The sequence below is a fragment of the Ictidomys tridecemlineatus genome, chromosome 11 (genome assembly GCF_052094955.1).
Source record: "Ictidomys tridecemlineatus isolate mIctTri1 chromosome 11, mIctTri1.hap1, whole genome shotgun sequence".
NCBI lineage: Eukaryota > Metazoa > Chordata > Mammalia > Rodentia > Sciuridae > Ictidomys > Ictidomys tridecemlineatus.
In genome coordinates, this window is record NC_135487.1 from 113,787,966 (window position 1) to 113,808,575 (window position 20,610).

General features: G+C 35.1%; 1 protein-coding gene across 1 annotated transcript in view; it reads left to right on the top strand.

Annotated features, from left to right (window-relative positions):
* Positions 1–17,347, top strand: part of LOC144368659 (vomeronasal type-1 receptor 48-like) — a 34,307-nt gene extending 16,960 nt beyond the window's left edge. Inside the window, exons 3-4 of the mRNA XM_078027818.1 lie at positions 16,381–16,770; positions 16,855–17,347. Coding sequence (XP_077883944.1) covers positions 16,381–16,770; positions 16,855–17,347 — 883 coding nt within the window. The remainder of the gene's footprint in view (positions 1–16,380; positions 16,771–16,854) is intronic.
* Positions 17,348–20,610: the final 3,263 nt, after the last annotated feature.

A 20,610-nucleotide genomic window follows, 5' to 3' on the forward strand; every position in this document is an offset into this window, starting at 1 on the left:
GTTCTTTCCAGTGCATACATGATAATTTTCTTGCATAGACATAAACAACGATCCAAGTCTCTCCATAGCCCTCATTTTTCTCCAAGAAGTTCCCCAGAACAAAGGGCCACTCACACCATCCTGTTGCTCATCAGCTGCTTTGAGATTCTGTACTGTGTGGACTGCATCATCTCCCTCTTCACAGGCACAGTGTGTACGAGTGACCCCATCCTGCTTGGTCTCCAAATGCTCTTAGCCAATGGCTATGGCACAATCAGTCCTTTGGTGCTGATCAGTGGTGACACTCAAATAATTAAAAGTCTAAAAACTAAATGGAGAAACAAAGGTCAGTTTCTGCCTAAACTAATCTAAAGCAAAGTTGACACATTCCTTATTTTTTTCTCTAATTCATAACATTTCTTCTCTGACAAAAAAACCCATTAAGATAGGATTAAAATAGTATCTTAAAACAAATTAAACAGTTATCAAGTACTTCAGTATTCACACAAGGACAGAGATGAAAACCCAAATGTCCATCAAGGGAAGAATGGATAAACAAATGTGTATGTATTCGTATGTTTACTTGCCTGAGTAAGCACAGGTACATATAGATATATTCATGTAAGCAAATATACAACTATATATAGCATCCAGATGTATGTTTAAATATTAGTCTTCCATAAAAATGAAGTATTGACATAGGCTGCAACATGAATGAACCTCAAAAATGATAAGTGAAGTAAATAAAATCAAACGTGATAATTCACATGTGCTTTAACTATATTCATATAATGTATCCAACAACTGGAAATCTTAGAATAAGAAAAGAGAAATGTGATTGCCAGGACCTTGGAGGGCATGAGAGTCAGTATCTGCTTATCAGATACTTTGTTTTCTTCCAGGCAGGGATTAAATGTTTGAAACAAGGTGAATGGGGTAATTGTACCACAACATTGTAAGTGTAACTACATCACACATTATATAGTGGGCTCTCTCTGTGAGAATTCAACCTCAATAAAATAAAAATGAAAAATAATTCTGAAACCACTAAAGTCTCTTCAACTATAGCTCAAGGTGACAGAAAGGAACCAATGAAATCAGACATGACTTTCTTAGCTTTGTATTTGAATACATGACCACGGTAACTTCACATCATGTTCAACCACAAGAATAGAATCCTCATTAGAATAAATTATACTCCAAGCATGTATAATTTGCCAAAATATATTCTACTGTCATGTATATCTAAAAATAACAATAAAATAAAAAGAAAGGAACTATGCTCTCCTATGCACTTTGCATCATCAACCAAAACATGCATTGTAGCACTGAATTCAAGAAATTGGGAGCCTCAACTGTGTCAGGCACAATTCCTGGTTCAGTATTTACTTTGTCCTCACCTTTCCAGGATTCTGAGTCCTGGTTGGAAGAATTCTGATCTTAAAGATGCATAAACAAAGCCTGAGAGAGAACTAATTGTTCCAAAATCACCTGCCATGCAGTCTAAGGCTCTGATGATTGCATTATGTGCATTCCAGTTTACTATGTAACTGTCACAAAAATGAAGTCAGTTGTTGGGGGCTGCCCTGAGCATGAGCTAAGCACCCCACTCAGCCTTTGGTAATGGGGGTACTGGACGGGCATCACATGCCACACACTGTGCAAAGCTAGGGGCCTTTACCTCCACTTGGCAAGGAAGTGCCTCAGGTCTGGGCTTGAGCTTTAACCAATGGGATGGGGCAACATCTCTTTTGAAACACTATCCTCTGCCTTATTTGGGTGGAATATTCTATTGCATGTCTTTTCCCTCACAAATAGTGGGTTTCCGGGTGCATCCTCTGTCTCTTACTCTCTTGCCTTGTGACATGGAGGAGCACCCCTGAGGTCATAGATTTGACCAAAATCCCTGCTTTGTGAAAATAGTACATCTGCGTTTCTGTGGTCTTTTCATTGTCACCCTAAGCCCCATAGATTGATCTCAATTCCATTGCCCGAAAGGCATGTGGGCAATAGGTAGCACATGGAACAGAGACCACTTGCCTCCTGGACTTAAGGTACCTACTGGGTGTGGCTTTCTCTCCAATCCAAAAAGAGTGCTTATATTTTCAGAGTATTATGGGTTGGTTCTTGAAAGTACCAGGAGAGAGAAAAGTGAGTTCGATGTTAAAAAATAATTAAATATGTGGAATTCTTTGTCTTCAGAGAGAGTCATCTATTTCAAGATTCTGAAGACAATAATTAGGCAAAAAAAAAAAAAAATCCAAAGGGTCCAGCTCATTCAGTTTTTTGAAATAATTAGGGACACTTGCCTATGATTTTGTGAGGAGGAATCAGCTGATTTACATACTTGGGAGAGGCTCTGTAGGAGACTGTTTGAAGGTTGCATTTCAGCCTATGATCAAGAACATATAGAAGTTGTGGACAGCAACAGAAATGTGTTTACATTTGGACCAAGATCTCGGCCGGTGGTCATCAGAAAACTTACACATTGGACTTAGAGATGCAGCCAGAAGCATAGGACCTGGCAAGAAGCCTTGCCCAGCTCCAAGAAGGATTTCTCTATCTGTAGCTAATGTGGTGTACCAAAGGCAGGAAGAAAGACTAAGGGCAGAACAAAGGCATGCCCAATTTGTAACTGATAAACCTCAGAGAGAAAGCCTTGGGGCAAAATATTTACCTGTCCCATTGTTAGCAGACCAGAGTTGAGCAAGCCAATTACAGTAGCAGGAGGAAAATTCATTGACCTGGATGCAGGCTAGGCAGGGAAATAGCCCAGATCAAATTTCAATGAGATGAAGGCTGAAAGTCTGCTTCAGGAGATTCAGAAGAGAAGGCTGTCAGAGGAGGAGTCTGGGTTAAAAGTGAACATCAGCAATTTACATTTAAATAGTACTTCCCCAATTATTGGGGGTTCCTCCTCTCCCTTAAGGGAGACTTGGGCTTGATTTCTTTGCATTGACAATCACAATCTTTACTCCACTCCAAGGTGGTCTCAGGACCACCTTACAGGAAGGAGAAGCTATTGCAGGATTTAAACTCTTTCCAATTTTTTAAAACATTTTTAAAGTTGTTGATAGACCTTTATTTTATTTATTTTTATGCATTGCTGAGAATTGAACCCAGAGCCTCACAGATGCCAGGCAAGTGGCTAGAAGTGAGCCCCAGCACCCGACCAAACTCTTTCCAATTTGTGAACAGATAAATGAGCAAAACCAACAAGTGTGAATTCATGCTGCTGTTCCTTTTAAAACATTAAAGGAATTAAAATTTGCCCATTCCATGAAGGGCCCCAATTTGCCTTTTGTTCAAATTCTTATCGAATTGATCTGTAGTGAGGCTCTGCTACCCCATGACTGTGTCACACTAGCTAAAGGATGTCTTTCTGGAGGTAATTACTTACTGTGGAGATCCTAATTGGATGTAAATCTGCACTAAGCAGGCAGAAAGTAACTGGAGATATGGGACTGATATTACGGCAGAGATATTAACTGGGTCAGGACAATTTACTGATTTGGAACAGCAGTCAATAATGAGAACAGATCCCCTCCACATTCAAAGAGGACTCAAGGGACAGGTGGTGGAGAACACCAACATGAGGACTCCTGGAGTAACAAGACTGATTGACAGAAGTAATAAACACTACCATGGAGAAATAAGTGGCACACTCAGGAAAGAGGCCCTTTATGTCTCTTCCAGCCCCACTGGTAGAAGTTCCATTTGTCGTAGAATTTCTTGTTTCTTTTATCATTTTATTTTCTCCATCTTTCTTTTTTTAAATAATTATTTTTAAATTTTAGTTGGACTCAAATACATTTTGTTTTATTTATTTTATTTTCATGCAGTGCTGAGAATTGAACCCAGCACCTCATATGTGCTAGGCGAGCACTCTACTGCTGAGCCACAACCCCAGCCCCTCCTCCATTTTTCTTATCTCCCAAAGTCACCCCCTTTCTTTCCAGTACAGGAGGTCCTGGTTCACTTTTCTGTATTTTCCTTTTCACCACCAAGAAAGTTAGATATCAAATCTCATATGGATCTATCTATCTATCTATCTATCTATGATAGATAGATAGATAGATAGATAGATATTATAATGCTCATAAGATGGAGTATTTATTTATCAACTCTTTTGATCAATTCAAACATAAATATTTCTAATGCCTTTACCAGGTGTGCAGCATAAGGATCTTCTACTCTCATGGGGTAAATGACACATGGTTTTATTGTCCTTGGAAACCAACAGTCCATATGGTATGGAGAGTATGGAAATCTACTCACCTCATTAAGCAGAGAACATGGTGATCCATCCCCATATGAGCAGAATACACGTAGTTCTAATTCATATGTATTTGCTTCCATACACATATACATACTCATCTGTATATTCATATGCACATCCATGTACACCTTCACTTATATATTCACATACATATTTCTACACATATCACAAACACATTTCTACATATTCATATTCCTGTAAATATATGTACATATTTGTATACCTGTAAATGTTCATGAACATGTGCATATATTCATAAACAGTGGAATTTATATTGATGTAAACATACAAGTGCCCATATTCATAGTCATATTCATATATGTCCATATTCTTACTTACAAATACATTTATATGTATAATAAGGTATGTGCACATATTCATCCTCATGCATCCTCATATTTATGTACATGCTCTTATTGAACTCCATGTACATATAAAATACAACTTCATATTCATACACATATTGTACAGTCCATATTATATTCACATTTATACACATTTGTGTCTTATTTATACTCACATTAATACATATTTGTATCTTATTACATATTCACATATACATATGCTCATATTTATATACATATTTATTATATTCATGTAAATATTCATATTCATATCCATTTTCATGTACATCATGTGCATATACAAAATCATTTATGTGAATGACCATATTTCCATATATGCATATACATATTTATGACTTCTCCAGTTCATACTTTGAGGTTACAGCTGGAATGATCTGGCTTGAAAAACCATAAAAAGGACTTTACAGAGATTGACTCCCCTGTTCCTGTGGGTTATACATGTTTCTACACCCCTCCCCCAGTGGAAGCCAAGGGAAACTAGGCCCCTCAAGGTGTGAAAGATCTGGGTCCTAGTCCCTCTAAAAAGAAATACTATCTTGTGGAAGGGCAGGAGATGTACTCCCTTGTCTAGAGGAGAAATAGGTGTTCCATTCCCCATAATGAGTGGGTGGCATTGGGGTGCTTCTCATCTATTATCTATAGATTCATTTGTGTAGATTCTACCTAGACACACCCATCAATAAAGATTCATCTGTAGCATCTGGCCCAGTTTCATGCTTTTAAGGTTTGACTAGAATATTCCAGAGTGGAGTATATCAGATGGAGTATTTATTGATCAGCTCTCCTGATCAGATTGAAGATAAGTGATTCAAAGACACTCACTAGGTGTAGGGCATAGGATATTCTCCTTTAACCAGGTAAAGAACACTAGGACCCATTCTTCCAGGGGACCAAGAGGCTGCATGGTGTGAAGGGTGTGGAGATGTAGTCACCTCATCTAGCAGAGAGCATGGTGATCCATTCCTCATAGGAGAAAAAGGAAATAGGTTCTAAAATTCAGATACATATGCTTCCATATACATATGCTTCCATATACATATGCGTGCTCATTTGTATATTTATGTGCACATTGGTGTACCATTTCACATACATATTCATATGCTATTCATATACATCATAAACATATAAAATCATATTAATATTAATGAAAATATTTGTGTATTCATATATATTCATGCTAATACACATACAACAATTTTTTGTACATACAAATTCATGTACATATTTCTGAAAATATGAATATTCAGGTACATGGTCATGTTCATATTTGTGTGCTTATATATATATTTGTCTACTTTTCATGCACTCGTACATACCCTTATTGATACACACTGATATCCACATTTCTGCATATATACACATGTATATTCATATTCAAATACATGCACATATTCATCCATATTTATATTCATAAACATGTACATGTATATATGCAAACTCATAAACATCCTCATATTTATGTTTGTGTACATGTAAACATTCAACTTTATGTACATATACACACTGATATTTAAACACATATCGATAACCATTTTCATATACATGTACATATTCATATTCATTTAGTGATTCTAACCAAGATGACCTACTCCTCTCAAGGGGCAATGACCTAAAGATCTCCTCTTCTCATCTAGCACAGGGCACAGTAATCCATTCTTCATACCGAGAAGATGGCCTATACTCTGTATTTGAGTATATGCATACATATATGACTTCTTCAGTTTTGTACATCATGATTGAAGTGGAATATTCTAGAAAGAGAACTCATCAGAAAGAGACTACAGGGATTAACTTTCTGTTCAGTTCAAGGATGCATAATTTTAATTCACACATCATGTGGAGGGCATTATAATCTACTCTCCTTGCAAGGCAAATAGAAGGACACAGGGGACCTACTATTTCCATGAGGATCAACACCCTTCATGGTCTGGAGGGTGTGAAGATCAAGTCAAATCATCTGGAGGAAATGGTGATCCATTTTGCACACTATGCAGAGGTACTGGGATCTATTCATATATATCTCATATGCATTATATATATTTACATACATATTCATATACATATGCATATGTTCATTTATATATTCCTATTTGCACATATTTATATATACATTTATGTATTTTCATGTTTTGTTATTCATATTCATATTCATATTCATATCATATACAATTTATGTAGATATTCATATTATATTCATAGAAACACATATATATACTCATGTACATATTAATCAATATCTTGTTCATATGCAAATACACATTCAGGTACATGTTCACATACATATTAACTTTCATATTTATACAGCACAAATATTCATGTTTATACTCATATAAATATTAGTCTTCACAGTTATATTCATCTACATATTTTTATGTATGTATACAAATATTTATATTCATACACATGCTCATATTCATATTCATCCAAATGTTTATATTCATATGCATAGACTTATTCATACATATGTTCATATTAATCTAAACATTTATATTTATATGCATACTCATATGCATATTCATATTTACATTTATTTACATACCATATTTACAGACTTATATATATGATCATATACATATTCACATACATACTAATGGGAGTAGATCTGGAATATTCTGGAATTGGAAATCATTAGATGGTGGAAACAGAGATTAACTTCTCTGACCAGGTGGAGGATGCATGGTTCTCCACATCTTACCAGGGAGAAGGTCTGTGGATCTGAGCCCTCAGATATGATGAGTAGAGGCACCTACTCCCCACAAGGGGAACTACTCCCCTAACTTGCTGGAGGATGTGGAGATCTACTTCGAGCACTTAGGAGAGGGCACGGTGATCCGTTACCCAGGTTGAGCAGAAGGCACTGGGGTCCATTTCATCATCTCTATATCCATCATTTATTTGTACATTCTTCTAGAGATACTTTGGGGTTTATGTTTTGTATCTGGTGAGTGGAGATTCTCTCTGTTTCATAATCATCATATTAGTCACTCCTCTCTGCCATGATCTTCCTCATCTTGAACTCCAAGAAATGGAGCCAGCTCTCTATGAATTGAGATCTCTAAAACTGTGAGGACCCAAATAAACCTATCATCTCCTAAAATTGTTCCTGTTAGGTCTTTTAGTCATAGCAGTGAAACCACTGAGTAAAAGAAATGTGTATATGAATATACACATGAATATATACATAATCATGCCATAAATATGTATGTAAATATGAATATATCAATATGAGTATGTATAAGGATATAAACATGAATATAAACATGAATAGGTATAAATATCAATGTGACTTTTTATGTAACTTGAATATTCATGTGGATATGAGTATGTATATATCAGAATGCATATGTACATGAATATTTAAATGAATATATGTATATGTATATCCATATGAATATGGATATATATGTATATATATGGATTACATTTTACATATGAATATATGTGAATATATGTTTAAGTACATGAGTATATATAAATACATGAATGTATATATGAATATATATATGAACATATGTTATAAAATTAGATTCTCATGCCTTCTGGTCAGTATGGGAAATGGATCACCACACCCTTTGCTAGATGAGGTGAGTAGAACCCAACACCCTTTGCACCTGATGTGAAAAGGTCACAGTTGGGGAGTAGATCTCCCCATCCTCTCCCCATAGTGGGAGGACTAGAATCATATCTCCTTTATCTGAGCAGGAAAGTTAATTTCTGTACCTGCATCTAATTAGCTGTCATTACAAAACCTTCCAATTTAACCCCAAAGTACAAAATTCAAGAAGACTTTTTTAATATTTATTTTTTAGTTGTACACAATACCTTTATTGCATTTATTTATTTTTATGTGGTGCTGAGGATCAAATGCAGGGCCCTGCAGGTGCTAGGCGAGTGCCCTTCCACTGAGCCACAACCCCAGCCCTCAAGAATACTTTTTTATATGGTTATATCTGTTACTACAAGCCTGAATACATGTGTGAATATATATGCAACTATACCTCTCCATGCCTTCCACTCTGTATGGGGAATGGATCAGTGTGCCACTGCTACATGAGAAGAGATCTTCATACCCTCAGGCTAGTGATGGGTATAGATCACCTTTAGGGGTGTAAGTCATTGTGTTCTTCACCCTTTGAAGAAAGTAGATCCTAATCCCATCTACCCGATGAGGGGATTAGAATAACGTATTGTCCACATGATCAGAGGAGGTAATCCTTTTGCCCTCCATCTGATGAGTTCCCATTCCAGAAAAATTCTGTTCAATTCCCAAAGTACAAAACTAGAGAAGACATACGGATATAAATACAGATATGAGAATATATACATGGATATATATCACATATATATAACTATATAAAAATATATGTGAATATTTACATAGTAAAAATGTGAATGTGAATATGTACATTAACATGTAAATATGAATATATGTATATATATATGAATAAATACGTATATGTATGTATGAATATATAAACATGTGTATGCATATATATGAATATGCTTATGAATTTCCATTCCAGAACATTACCTCCTTTCCTTCCTATCTCTCTTTCCTTTCCTCTAATTTATGAAACTCCCTTCAATTTTCAACAGATATTTTCCCCACTTGAGCCAACAGCTGTTGAGCTGAGACTGCTAATGATCTTATATCCCCCAAGTCACCCAAGGTCAAGTATCTCAGGGCCCTCTTGTATGTTTTCTTCTCTTTTGAGGAGAAAGATCATCTTTTTGTTTGGAGAAATCTTCCTCATGCAGGGTCAAATAAAACTCTGGATTAGGTTGCGAAGTCCCTGATGCCAACTCAAGATTGACAGTCTCATGCACTGAGCCAGTATCCAAACAGGACCTCTTGGCATAAGCCCAGAAGCATATCCTTGTCTCCATGTGATCAGAGGTACAGGGTTTTGTCATCCTGTGTCTGCTGAAACAGTGTACTTTCCTTAAATATTTCACAGTGGTTGTTTGGGAATAAAGTGTCCATCCAAAGCAGATGACCAATTGTGAGTATTATCTTCATATTGAATGTTAAGTGCATTAATTAAATAAAGCAATATTTAAGGCATTATAAATAAGAAAACCTAGGTCCCTCTCTTTTGTTTCAAGAGGCATGTCTTCAGGGTATGATGTGTTTATTTAAACAAGGCTTGTCTGGTAGGATTTTGAGAAATTCCATGGGTTAAAATTATATTTAAATGAGTATAAAATTGTTACAAAGCACAGGATGTATATGCAGGAGTCTTATCTGTTTTTTAGTGAGCAGGTTTGCACATAGTGGCAAAGCAGATTAATAAATGAGAAATGTGAGCAAATACTTTTCAGATCTATGGGCACTATCCCAAATAAACTCAGAATTCATATCAATAGAAACATGGAGAAAGGAATAGGATGAAAGGGAGGAAAATGAGTTATGTCATTTGTCATAGTGCATTAGAATGTAGGTCACATGAATTTGTGGATTTCCATGTAGGGGCCCCAAAGGGTGTACAGTGAGAACAGTTATTAACAATGGCACGAGCCTGTTGGGAATAAATAGAAAACATGTTCATTAGTGATCAAGCATTTTGGTGAAAAATCCTCGAGATTCTACAGCAAATGAAAATTAAGGATAAAAAGATCTCACAGCTGCATCTGCATGAGTGTTACCTTAAGTCAGAGGTCCAGAAATTGTAATGTGGCTGCATATATGAGCAAAGAAGATACAGGGTTTATGATGCAGTAAGAGTTTGAAGAGTTAAAAAAAGAGTTGGTAAATTAGAATCCAATGAGGGAATAATACAGATAAAGAAATGAGGAAAAAGTTTAGCTACATATTGAGAATCTGTAATAATGTTTAAAATAGTTGAAAATAATTTCAGCACCAAGAAAATGGCAGCCAATTCACTTCAATGTGGGAAAATTTGAGGCAGGACATAATATTTAGTCCATTTTTAACATTGATAAAAACAGATATCATCCCCCTTTGTTTCCCTTTATCTATATACATTGTAAACCAATTTCAAGAAGAATGGTATAAATCAAGAAAGAGACAGAATGTGTAACCTGCATAACAAAGAAAATTTCCCATCATGAGGCATGTGAAAAGAAATTATTGCTAAAAAATTTGCTAATATGGCTTGATGATAGGAGGACAACTATAAGTATTGATGACGTAGTTTTTTCCATATGTAAGATATAAAACATGAATGTCAGTACTTGTTAAGAATAAAATTTTAATGTTGTCAGCAGCAATTAATTGTGGATATATGTCACCAAAGTGCAAAATATTATGGCATGAGAAATGAGGACTATATGTGTGTATATGTGTAACTATATGTGTATATATATATATACACATATAGTTATATTACAAGATATATACATATATATATTGTAATAGCTACTTACAATCATATATATATATATGTAGCTATTACAAATATATATATATATATATATATATATATATATATATTTGATTGTAAGTAGCTATTACAGCTGCAAAGGCATAATGTTTTCCAGTAATAACTTTGCCAATGATAATGGCACATTTGATACAGGAAGTCAATCCACCACTACTGTTTAGAGTTTTTGTTTAGGTTTGTAGAGCCTGTTATAGAGAAGCAGTCATATAAAGTGTGGAGGCAGCGTTCTATTATTTCTTCAATAACTGAAAAAAAGGAGAGAGGAGTTGTGTGTCAGCTGTAATTTCTAATTTATTTATTTAAGAAACCTATTGTGAAGATAAATCCTATTTATATTAAATTTAATTTACTTATTTTCATTGTAAACTAAAAATATCAGAAAAATATAATTACCAGTATTAATCATCCCTTTTCTCTTTTTTTTAAGAGAGAGTGAGAGAGGAGAGGAGAGAGAGAGAGAGAGAGAGAGAGAGAGAGAGAGAGAGAGAGAGAGAGAGAGAGAATTTTTTAATACTTATTCTTTAGTTTTTGGCAGACACAACATCTTTGTTTGTATGTGGTGCTGAGGATCGAACCCAGGCTGCATGCATGCCAGGCCAGCACGCTAAAGCTTGAGCCACATCTCCAGCCCATCCCTTTTCTCTTAAAGAAAAATCTCAGAAACATATATATTTTATTACATGTTATACATTTTTTAAGAAATTAAGACTTCCATGTCTGGCCACCTAAAAAAGTTTTTGAGTTTGAATTTAAATACATTTATACTTCTATTTAATTATTTAATTTAAATTGAATACTTTGAATCCATTTACTTATTTAAATTTTAATTGGTGAGTGCTCATTTGTCTAAATGTCAACTTGATACCAAGTACGTAATATATAGACCTAGGATAGGCCTGTATAATTGTAAATGCCATGTATAAAATCCAGTAGCCATGATGGACACTGAAATCAAAGGTTTCAGATAGCTGGCTGTTTGTACCTGACGATTGTCAGACTCATTTCCAATATCACCATGTTTATATCCCCCTAAAGATTTTAAAAGAAATTTTTGAATGTATTTGAGTTAACTCTGAAGAAACTGACCTCTGGACAAAGTCATAAAATAAAAATCTTTATAGTTAGATAAAATAAGACTTAACTTATGTTGAATATTAATGCATGGACACAATATTAACATTTTTATCAGGTCAGAGTGTACTTTTAGCTTACATAAGTTAGTGTATACATCTAAACAATGTTGAAGCCTATGAAATTCCCAGAACACAAATTTTGAAAAAGAAAGCTTGTACATTTAGAATCATTTTAATTTTGTTATTCTGTTCTGTAACTTTAGGAAGGAACTGGTTAAGAAAGCTGACTGAAAACAGATAAGATAGCCAGCCAAGTAGTTTGGATTTAAAAGGGACGGACACGCACTTTTTTTGTTTGTTTGTTTTAACTAGAATGTGAGAGGGTGAAGTGCTGGGGACAGAATTAGAACAAATTGTATTCCATGCAATTGTGATAAGATCAAAGTGTAGCCTAATGATGAACATAACTACAAAGAATCAAAAATGGTTAGCAAACACAAAAATGTAAAAAAGGGTATGATTTAGCAGTCTTGTTATCAATTAAAATATTTCACAATTTAAAAAAAATGTCCTAGGGGTGCATGGAGATAAGGAAATAGTAGAATAAACTTGAGTTTTGTATGCAGTAAAATATAAAATGTTTTAATAATTGACATTAATATAGTGACATTAGTATACACGGCCCAGGGACATTTATCTGGTGAAAGTTAATATCTCTTCATTTTGGAAAACACTGTTGTTTAATACCTGTCATATTTCTGTAAGTGTCTGCTTCACCTGTAAGATAAGTTCTTCTCTATTAATGCCAATCATTAACAAAGGACATAGAATTTAACATCAAAATGTTCCAGAGTTAGTCATTCTTTGATGTAGCTTCACTCAATTTTCTATTCTAAAAAAAAATTCCCAGAGATGCAAAGAGAGAAAACTGAAAAATTTTATAATTTTGATGAAATAAACATTATTTTGTTCATGGCTTAGCAGAGTAATGCTATTATACATAAATATAGGCCCAGTGATCTGGCTACAGGTTATATCCCCTATGTTAAAAATCATCGTTCCTTGATCCAGAAAATGTCTAGAATTGTCACCTTCTCCCAGTTGATCTACTAGCTTTATTCTTTACTAATGCACAATCATTAGGAAGATACATAAAATTTAAAATAAGAATTTTTGCATAAGTAGCAATTTCTTAAAAAGCAAGATTTATTTTGCTTATGTTAAATTTATTTGAATCCTCTAGAAATAAAACAAAGTCGTTTTTTTTTTTTGTATTCTCACTGAAATTTCTGCAGCAAATAACAGCAATTTAAAATAGCCTAGAAGAAAAATATTTCATCTTTAATGAAAAATATACAATATTTTAAAGCATTTTTTGCTGATCTTGTCACCCAAATCTTTATTAATGATGTTCATAATTGAAAATAATCTTCATAAAATTATTTTCCAATGACAGTTTTTATGCAGTCACTGAATAATCACAGAATTCACATTTGCACATTCATTAAGGTACATTACTATAAACTTTAGGAATTTGTATAATTTTGAAGAAAAAGAAATAGTAATTAGACTGCAATAGTAGAGATGTTTTCCATCCTAATTCCCAAATGTCTGAAGCCAGGCATGAAAGCAGGATGAAAGATGCTTGTGAAATATGGCCCAATTTCCTGAAGGAGACTCAAAGTCTTAGACATCTACTACTCATCACTCGGATATATTTCAGGGTCTGAATGAATGTGCTGGTAAATGTTTCTGAGGTAAGGAATATTTCAGTATCTTCCAAAAAGTATCAATTCAAATTGAAGACTTGCAGTTTTAGGTAAACTTGGTCATAGCAGACATTTATTTCTCTTCTTTGGTGACAAATGTACCAACTAGAATATGACAGGTTGAATTTGATGGGTCCTATTATCAATGCCTGAATTTTAGGTTTGAAATACTTGATGTACCCTGAAATTGCAAGTTTTATTGCATTTACAAAGTGTGTGTGTGTGTATGTGTGTTGTGTGTGTGTTTATGACCATTTTCTTTCTTTTATCTGCTGAAAGGCAAGCAAAGAGATAGACTAGATGAGTAAAGTTTCACTTTAGCTGGGCATGACTGTGACAATTGTTTCAGGAACTCGGGAGTCAAAGGCGGGAGAATGCCAAGATCAGGACCAATCATGGCAAATTAGTGATGTCCTAAGACATGATAGTGAGAAATTGTCCAAAATTTAAGATAACAAGGACTGGGGGTTAGGGATATAATAAAACATTCCCAGGTCCAATCACCAGTCCCTTCTGCAAAAAAATTCCACTTTTTTTGCTTTCTACAAACCATTCTTAGGCTGGATTTTCAGCTAATTTCAGGAAGTATTTTATGAGAATACTCTTCCTGTTTGTTAATCACTTAAAAATCTAATGTTGGCTTTTGATTTTCTTCTTCAAAAAACACATACATATGTTGGGGTAGGAATTATCCCAATGCCATGATAAAAATGCTAGCTCTAAATTTCATGGGATTCAGCTTTTTACCCCAAATATATCTCTTGCATTCCACCCTATTCACATGGTATCTGTGCATTCTGTACATGGGCTCTGTGGCTTCCCTGGGCTGAGTCTCTTGTGTTTCTCTGTATTTATTTCTATGCCCACTCTCTTCATTTCAGAGGCATTATGTTGGGATTATTGCCTTTCATTAGATAGTTATTTTCATAAATTGGAGCATATAAATCATTTATTACATAATTCTTACTATTAATATAAGTGCCCAGAACTAAGTTACTACCATTTTCTCAGTGTTTAATAGATCAAAAACTTTAAGACACAGGTTAAAGAGATTGAAGAAAATTCCTGCATAGGAGCCAGGGCCTTGCTCTTGTATAATTTTGAAGAAATTCAGTGGAACATTGACCATGTACCCACAGAACTGTGGATCCTATGAGAGACTAACTGAAGGGCACTTGACATCAGTTTCTATTGCTGAGCATCTAAACATCTGTCAGAATTTAACTGAACAAGTTGCATGGGACATTTTGTGTAAAGGATGCCCCACCATCATTAACCTGGTTAGATTATTTTCTCTTATACACAGGTCTGAGAAAATTAAGATAGAAACTGAAATTTCTTAGTGCTCATCCATGAGAAGGAGGTCATACCAGCTGTCTGCCTGTTTCTCTGGAGTGTTTATCAATATGAAAATATTTTTATATATTGCTGGGAGTAATTTAAAAATGAGGGGAGAAAAGTTAAAATACTATCAATATGCAAGCATTAAAGTTTGGTAGACTTTTATACTCTAAGGTATGAAATTTTAATATACTAAATTAAATCTGCCAAAACACGTTGAGATAGTGGTAAAAATACAAGAATAATTAAAATTATTTAGTGCTTCAAATATATTAACCATTATTTAATTATATACACCAACAATACCAGTAGAATTGTTCTTTCTTGGGACTGTTCTTACTCAGGGTATAAACTGAGATGAAATTAATTATGTAAGGGAACAGGGCTCACCATTATAGTAAGTGGTGTGGCATGAGTTAACTGAAGTCATCTGGGTGAGGAACACAACTACAAAATTTTCCACAATTCTGAACTTCTATAAAGAAACCATGATATTGAGCATCATGAGAGTATTTATTTCCCTGGCAGATTCCAATTTCCACTAATCCATCCTTTACACCAACAATCGTTCATGGGAAATTTCTATGCAGCAGCAGTATTTCAGATACTTTACTCCAAAGATAAATAAGACAACATCTCCACTTTTAAGAACTCTTCAGGAAGAAATTAAAAGTAAGTGATTATAACATGATGGAATTTATAACCTAAAGGAAAGCATAGTATGTCTTCTAGGTTGAGAAACAGAGTAATGAATTTCATCTCAGTTTATATCCTGAGTAAAAGCAATACCAAGATTGAACATTTCTACTAGCATTGTTGGTGTGAACAAATTTTACAAATCCATGAGGTGAGTGGAAAATATGCAAAAAACATTGATCTGAATGAATAAGTGGTGCATGAGGTAAAATTAACTAATTAATTTTTCTTTATTATTTTCCTTTTCAATGCCTGGTGTGCAACAAAACTTTCCTGAGGGCCAAGCCAGCACTCTACCACTGAGCCACACACCATCCCTTCAACTTAAATTGACAATGGAAGAAATACTCACTCCTATTTACTAGAAACTTTTGTAGTAGCTAATGCTTCTTAATACAGTAAAAGGTAATAAAATGACAGAAATATGGCAATGAAAATACTACTTCTGTCAAACACTTCTGGTTTTCTTTCCAGAAACATATTTGTTTCAACCTTCAATGTCCTCATGAAGATGAAACAACATTCCACATTCAGTGCCATAAGAAATGCCTTTTATCCTCAAGCTGGCATTGGAATCTCAGCAAACACCTTTCTGTTATGTCTGCACATTGCTGCTGTCCTCGTGGGCACCAAACCCAGGCTCACCGACCTCCCCATCACCCACTTGGCTCTGACACACATCTTCATGCTCCTCACCATGGGCCTTCTGATATCTAGAGACATTTGGGAAACACAGGACATTCCAGTTGACCTCAAATGCAAAGTGCTTGTCTTCCTGCACAATGTCATGAGGGGACTCTCCATCTGCACCACCTGTGTCCTGAGTGTGCTTCAGGCCATCACCATCAGCCCCTATGACTCCTGGTTGGCCCACTTCAGATTTAAACCCCAAAATTACATCCAGTAGCTCTTTCTGTTCTTGTGGGTCTTTTCCATGCTCATTTCTAGCAACCAGCTTCTGTGTACTGTGGCCACAACCAATAAAACTGGTCTTCTGTTTGTCACTGACTGCTGTTCCTTTATACCAATTTACAGGGATATCTTTCTCACCTTGACGGCACTCAGAGATGTCTTCTTTGTGAGCCTCATGGTTCTCTCCAGTGGATACATGATCATTCTCTTGTACAGACATAAACAGTGGTCCATGACTCTTCATAGTTCTGGTTTCTCCCCAAAGACCTCCCCACAACAAAGGGCCACTCACACCATCCTGCAGCTCATCAGCTGCTTTGCCATTCTGCACTGTGCAGATTTCTTTATTTCATTATTCATAGGCATGACATGGACCAATAACCCCATCCTGGTGTGTCTCCACATGCTTGAGGCCAATGGCTATGGCTCAGTCAGTCCTTTGGTGCTGATCGGTGCTGACACTCAAATAATAACAGTAATGCAAACCAAATGCAAGAACAAAGGTCAGTTTCTGACAAAACTGATCTAAGGCAGCTTTACTATGCTCATTAAAACAATTTTCTATATTTTATAGCATTGTCTCTCAGAATGAAAAATAAATTAATGAATATATCAAAATTTTTGTCAGGTAATGTAACCTATTTATTTATTAAAAATCTTATGTATAACTTTACCTTATATTTGCATAAGTTTCTTGATTAACATCTATAGATTTTTAGTTTCATGTTACTTTCTGTCACATTATTAATTATATGCATATTTTTGTGAATTTTATTTCTTAAGTTTTTTTTAATGAAGTTCTATTTTTAATTTGTTCTTTTTTTGTGGTGCTGGGGATTAGAACCCAGAGCCTTGTGACTGCAAGGCAAGCACTCTATCCACTGAGCTATATCTCCAGCCCTTAATTTTATTCTTTTAAGTTGTACATGATAATGAAATTTATTTTGACATTGTTATAAAAGCATAGAATATAGTTTGTTCTAATTCAGTCCTAAGTACTTTCCTTTCCCTCCCATCTTCCGATCACCTCATCCATTTTCTCTACTTATTTAGTTTTTAAAATTCATGTCTTGTGGATTTATATGATAGTGATATTAACTGTGGTATATATGTATGAAATTTAGTTCAGATACATTCCAGTGTATTTCCCTATCCCATCTCTCCTCTCTTCCCTTCATTTTTATCTACTCCACTGATATTTCTTCTGTTGTTTTTTCTACATTGTCCCTCATTCTGTGTAAATATAGCTGTGTTGTATTCTTTTTTTGAAATTATTCTAGCTGGTGGCAACACATTTCAACTTTGCAAAAATGTAAAAATCCAAATGTTTATCAAGCAAAGAATGTATAAACAAATGTGATGTGTATATGCATATGTATTTAATTATATATAAATGTATAAATAGACCCATATGTGTATGTGTGTGTGTCTGTGTGTTTATATATATATATATATATATATATATATATATATATATTTGTAATTTATACATGTATATGGTAGAATAACAATCTGACATAAAAAGGAATAAAATTCTGATATATACTACAACATTGATAGAGCTCCAAAGTATTAAGCTAATTAAAATCAAACACACAAAAATCACAGATTGGGGGCTGGGGTTGTGGCTCAGTGTTAGATCACTTCCTTACATGCATGAGGCACTGAGTTTTATCCTCAACATAAAAATAAATAAATGAAATAAAGGCATTACATTTATCTACAACTATTTTTTTTAAAAAAATCACAGATTGTATAACTCCATTAAAATGAAATATCCAGAATATGAACATGCAGGAGTAGAAGGTGGAAAGGTTGTCAGCAGGGCTTCAATTATAAAGGATATAAACTCTAGGAGATATGAAGGCACTGTGGAGCCACACGTTCCCAATTGTACTCTGGACAAACAACTTAAGTGTTGGTTATGATACTGACTTCCCAAAACTGAGAACCTACTATGTGCCAGGGATGATTTTTTTCTAAACTTTGATCCTAACATTCCCAGTGGTCTTGTGTCTTTGTTGGTGGAATCCTGATTTTATGATAAACAAGCTAAGAGCAGGTGATGAATGGATTGTCCCAGGGTCACCCGCCATGCAGACTTGGGCTCTAATTGCTGATTTCTCTGAGGTTCATACTACAATTTCGTCTATGAAAATAAAACTCCAGTAAGTGGTCATTTCTGGGTAGAGGAGGAGGTAAGAGGGAAGGATTACAAACTTCACCAAGAAATCTTTCACATGTGCTATAATTAGGTTGTAGCTAGCAATTATCAGTAAAACACACAGCAAGAACCAAAGTGTTCTTTAAATTACTTTTAGCATGTTCTTTAAACTATTTTCAAAGTGGATGAGAAAGTAATTGATCACAGTGAATTTATAGAAAAAAAACAGGAACAAAGGGGATAACTGGGGAAATACATCAACAAAGAAGAAATAAAGGGACTAATCCTTGACCATGTCCATTGAGGTTGATTGTGGAGCTAAGAGTTATAGCTAGAGATGCTTCTATTTGGGAAGGAGGATTGCTTTAATTGCTCAGACACAACAAAATAACTTCTGACTGGACACTGACCCCTATGCTCACATTAACATGATTGTCTTGTAGGTCAGCTTCTCCCAATAGAAGGGCCACCATGACAGTTCCAGAGAAGACCAACTAAAGTAAACAAACAAACAAACAAACAAAAAAAACTATACCAACTGATGTAAAGGATGAGTTGAACACTTTATTGGCAAAGATTGCTGAAGAAAGGCACCAAATGGTAATATATTTTGAGACACCACTTGGAGATGACACACTCACTCCTGGGAGAGCTCTCTGAAGCCTTACTTTGCTTTTACTTCATTTTCACTTCAACATACTTTTTTTCCTGTCACTTATAATAAAGTTCTCTTGCATGGCTTTTCATATGAAAGTTTCTTTCATTGAAAGAAAAGAACAGAGGTTTGAAGTTTTCTCTCTCTGCTGTCCTATGATAGCAGTGTCTTTAGAGACTCCAGAACTTGGGTACACTTAACTAAGAAGAAAGCATACACTGGAAGCAAGCTGGTTACAGTAGCAACAGAGGTGCTGGTCCCCAAAAGAGAGGAGGGAGAACCCAGAGAAACACAATAAGTAGATTAGCAACAGAAAAACCTTGAACTTAGCTGATCTGGAAGCTAATCCATGTGGTGTTTAAAGGGTGTGCTCTGTAGTTTTCAACTGGCCAGCTGAGGTTGAAGCCATTTTGTAGAGGCCACACTATAGCTCATCCAGGGGAAGTCAGGAGATCATAGAGAATATGGCCAGCCTTTACAGAGGGCTACTGATTGGCCTAGGGTATGTCTAGCAGAGCATGATTGAAACAGGCACAGAGAAGATTGCACCCAGGGGGATTCAAATAAGAAAAACAGAGCTCAACTTGCTTTTCATTTGAGTTCTTCATGTGGAAGATGAAGAGGCTTGAAAATCTCAACAGGTGGATATGAATACACTCAAATACTAAGCCTTGGAAGTCTGTGTTTATAAGCAGCAGAAGGTATAGTGGATTAGCTTCTCTGCACCATGATTAGAAGTCTTTGAATGTTCCTGACAGAGACCCCCAACACACCCTATGGGTGTGTTGATCTAATTTCTCCAGAGCAGATACCAATCAACAAATAATTTAAACCTGATTGCACCTAAGCCCACACCTGAAACTCCCCTTGAACAACTCTGCAGCAGCCTTTCTAATAACCATCACCTGCTACATCTCTTCTGCATTCTCTAACATCACTTTTTAAATACTGTCAACTTAATTCTACCTCACTA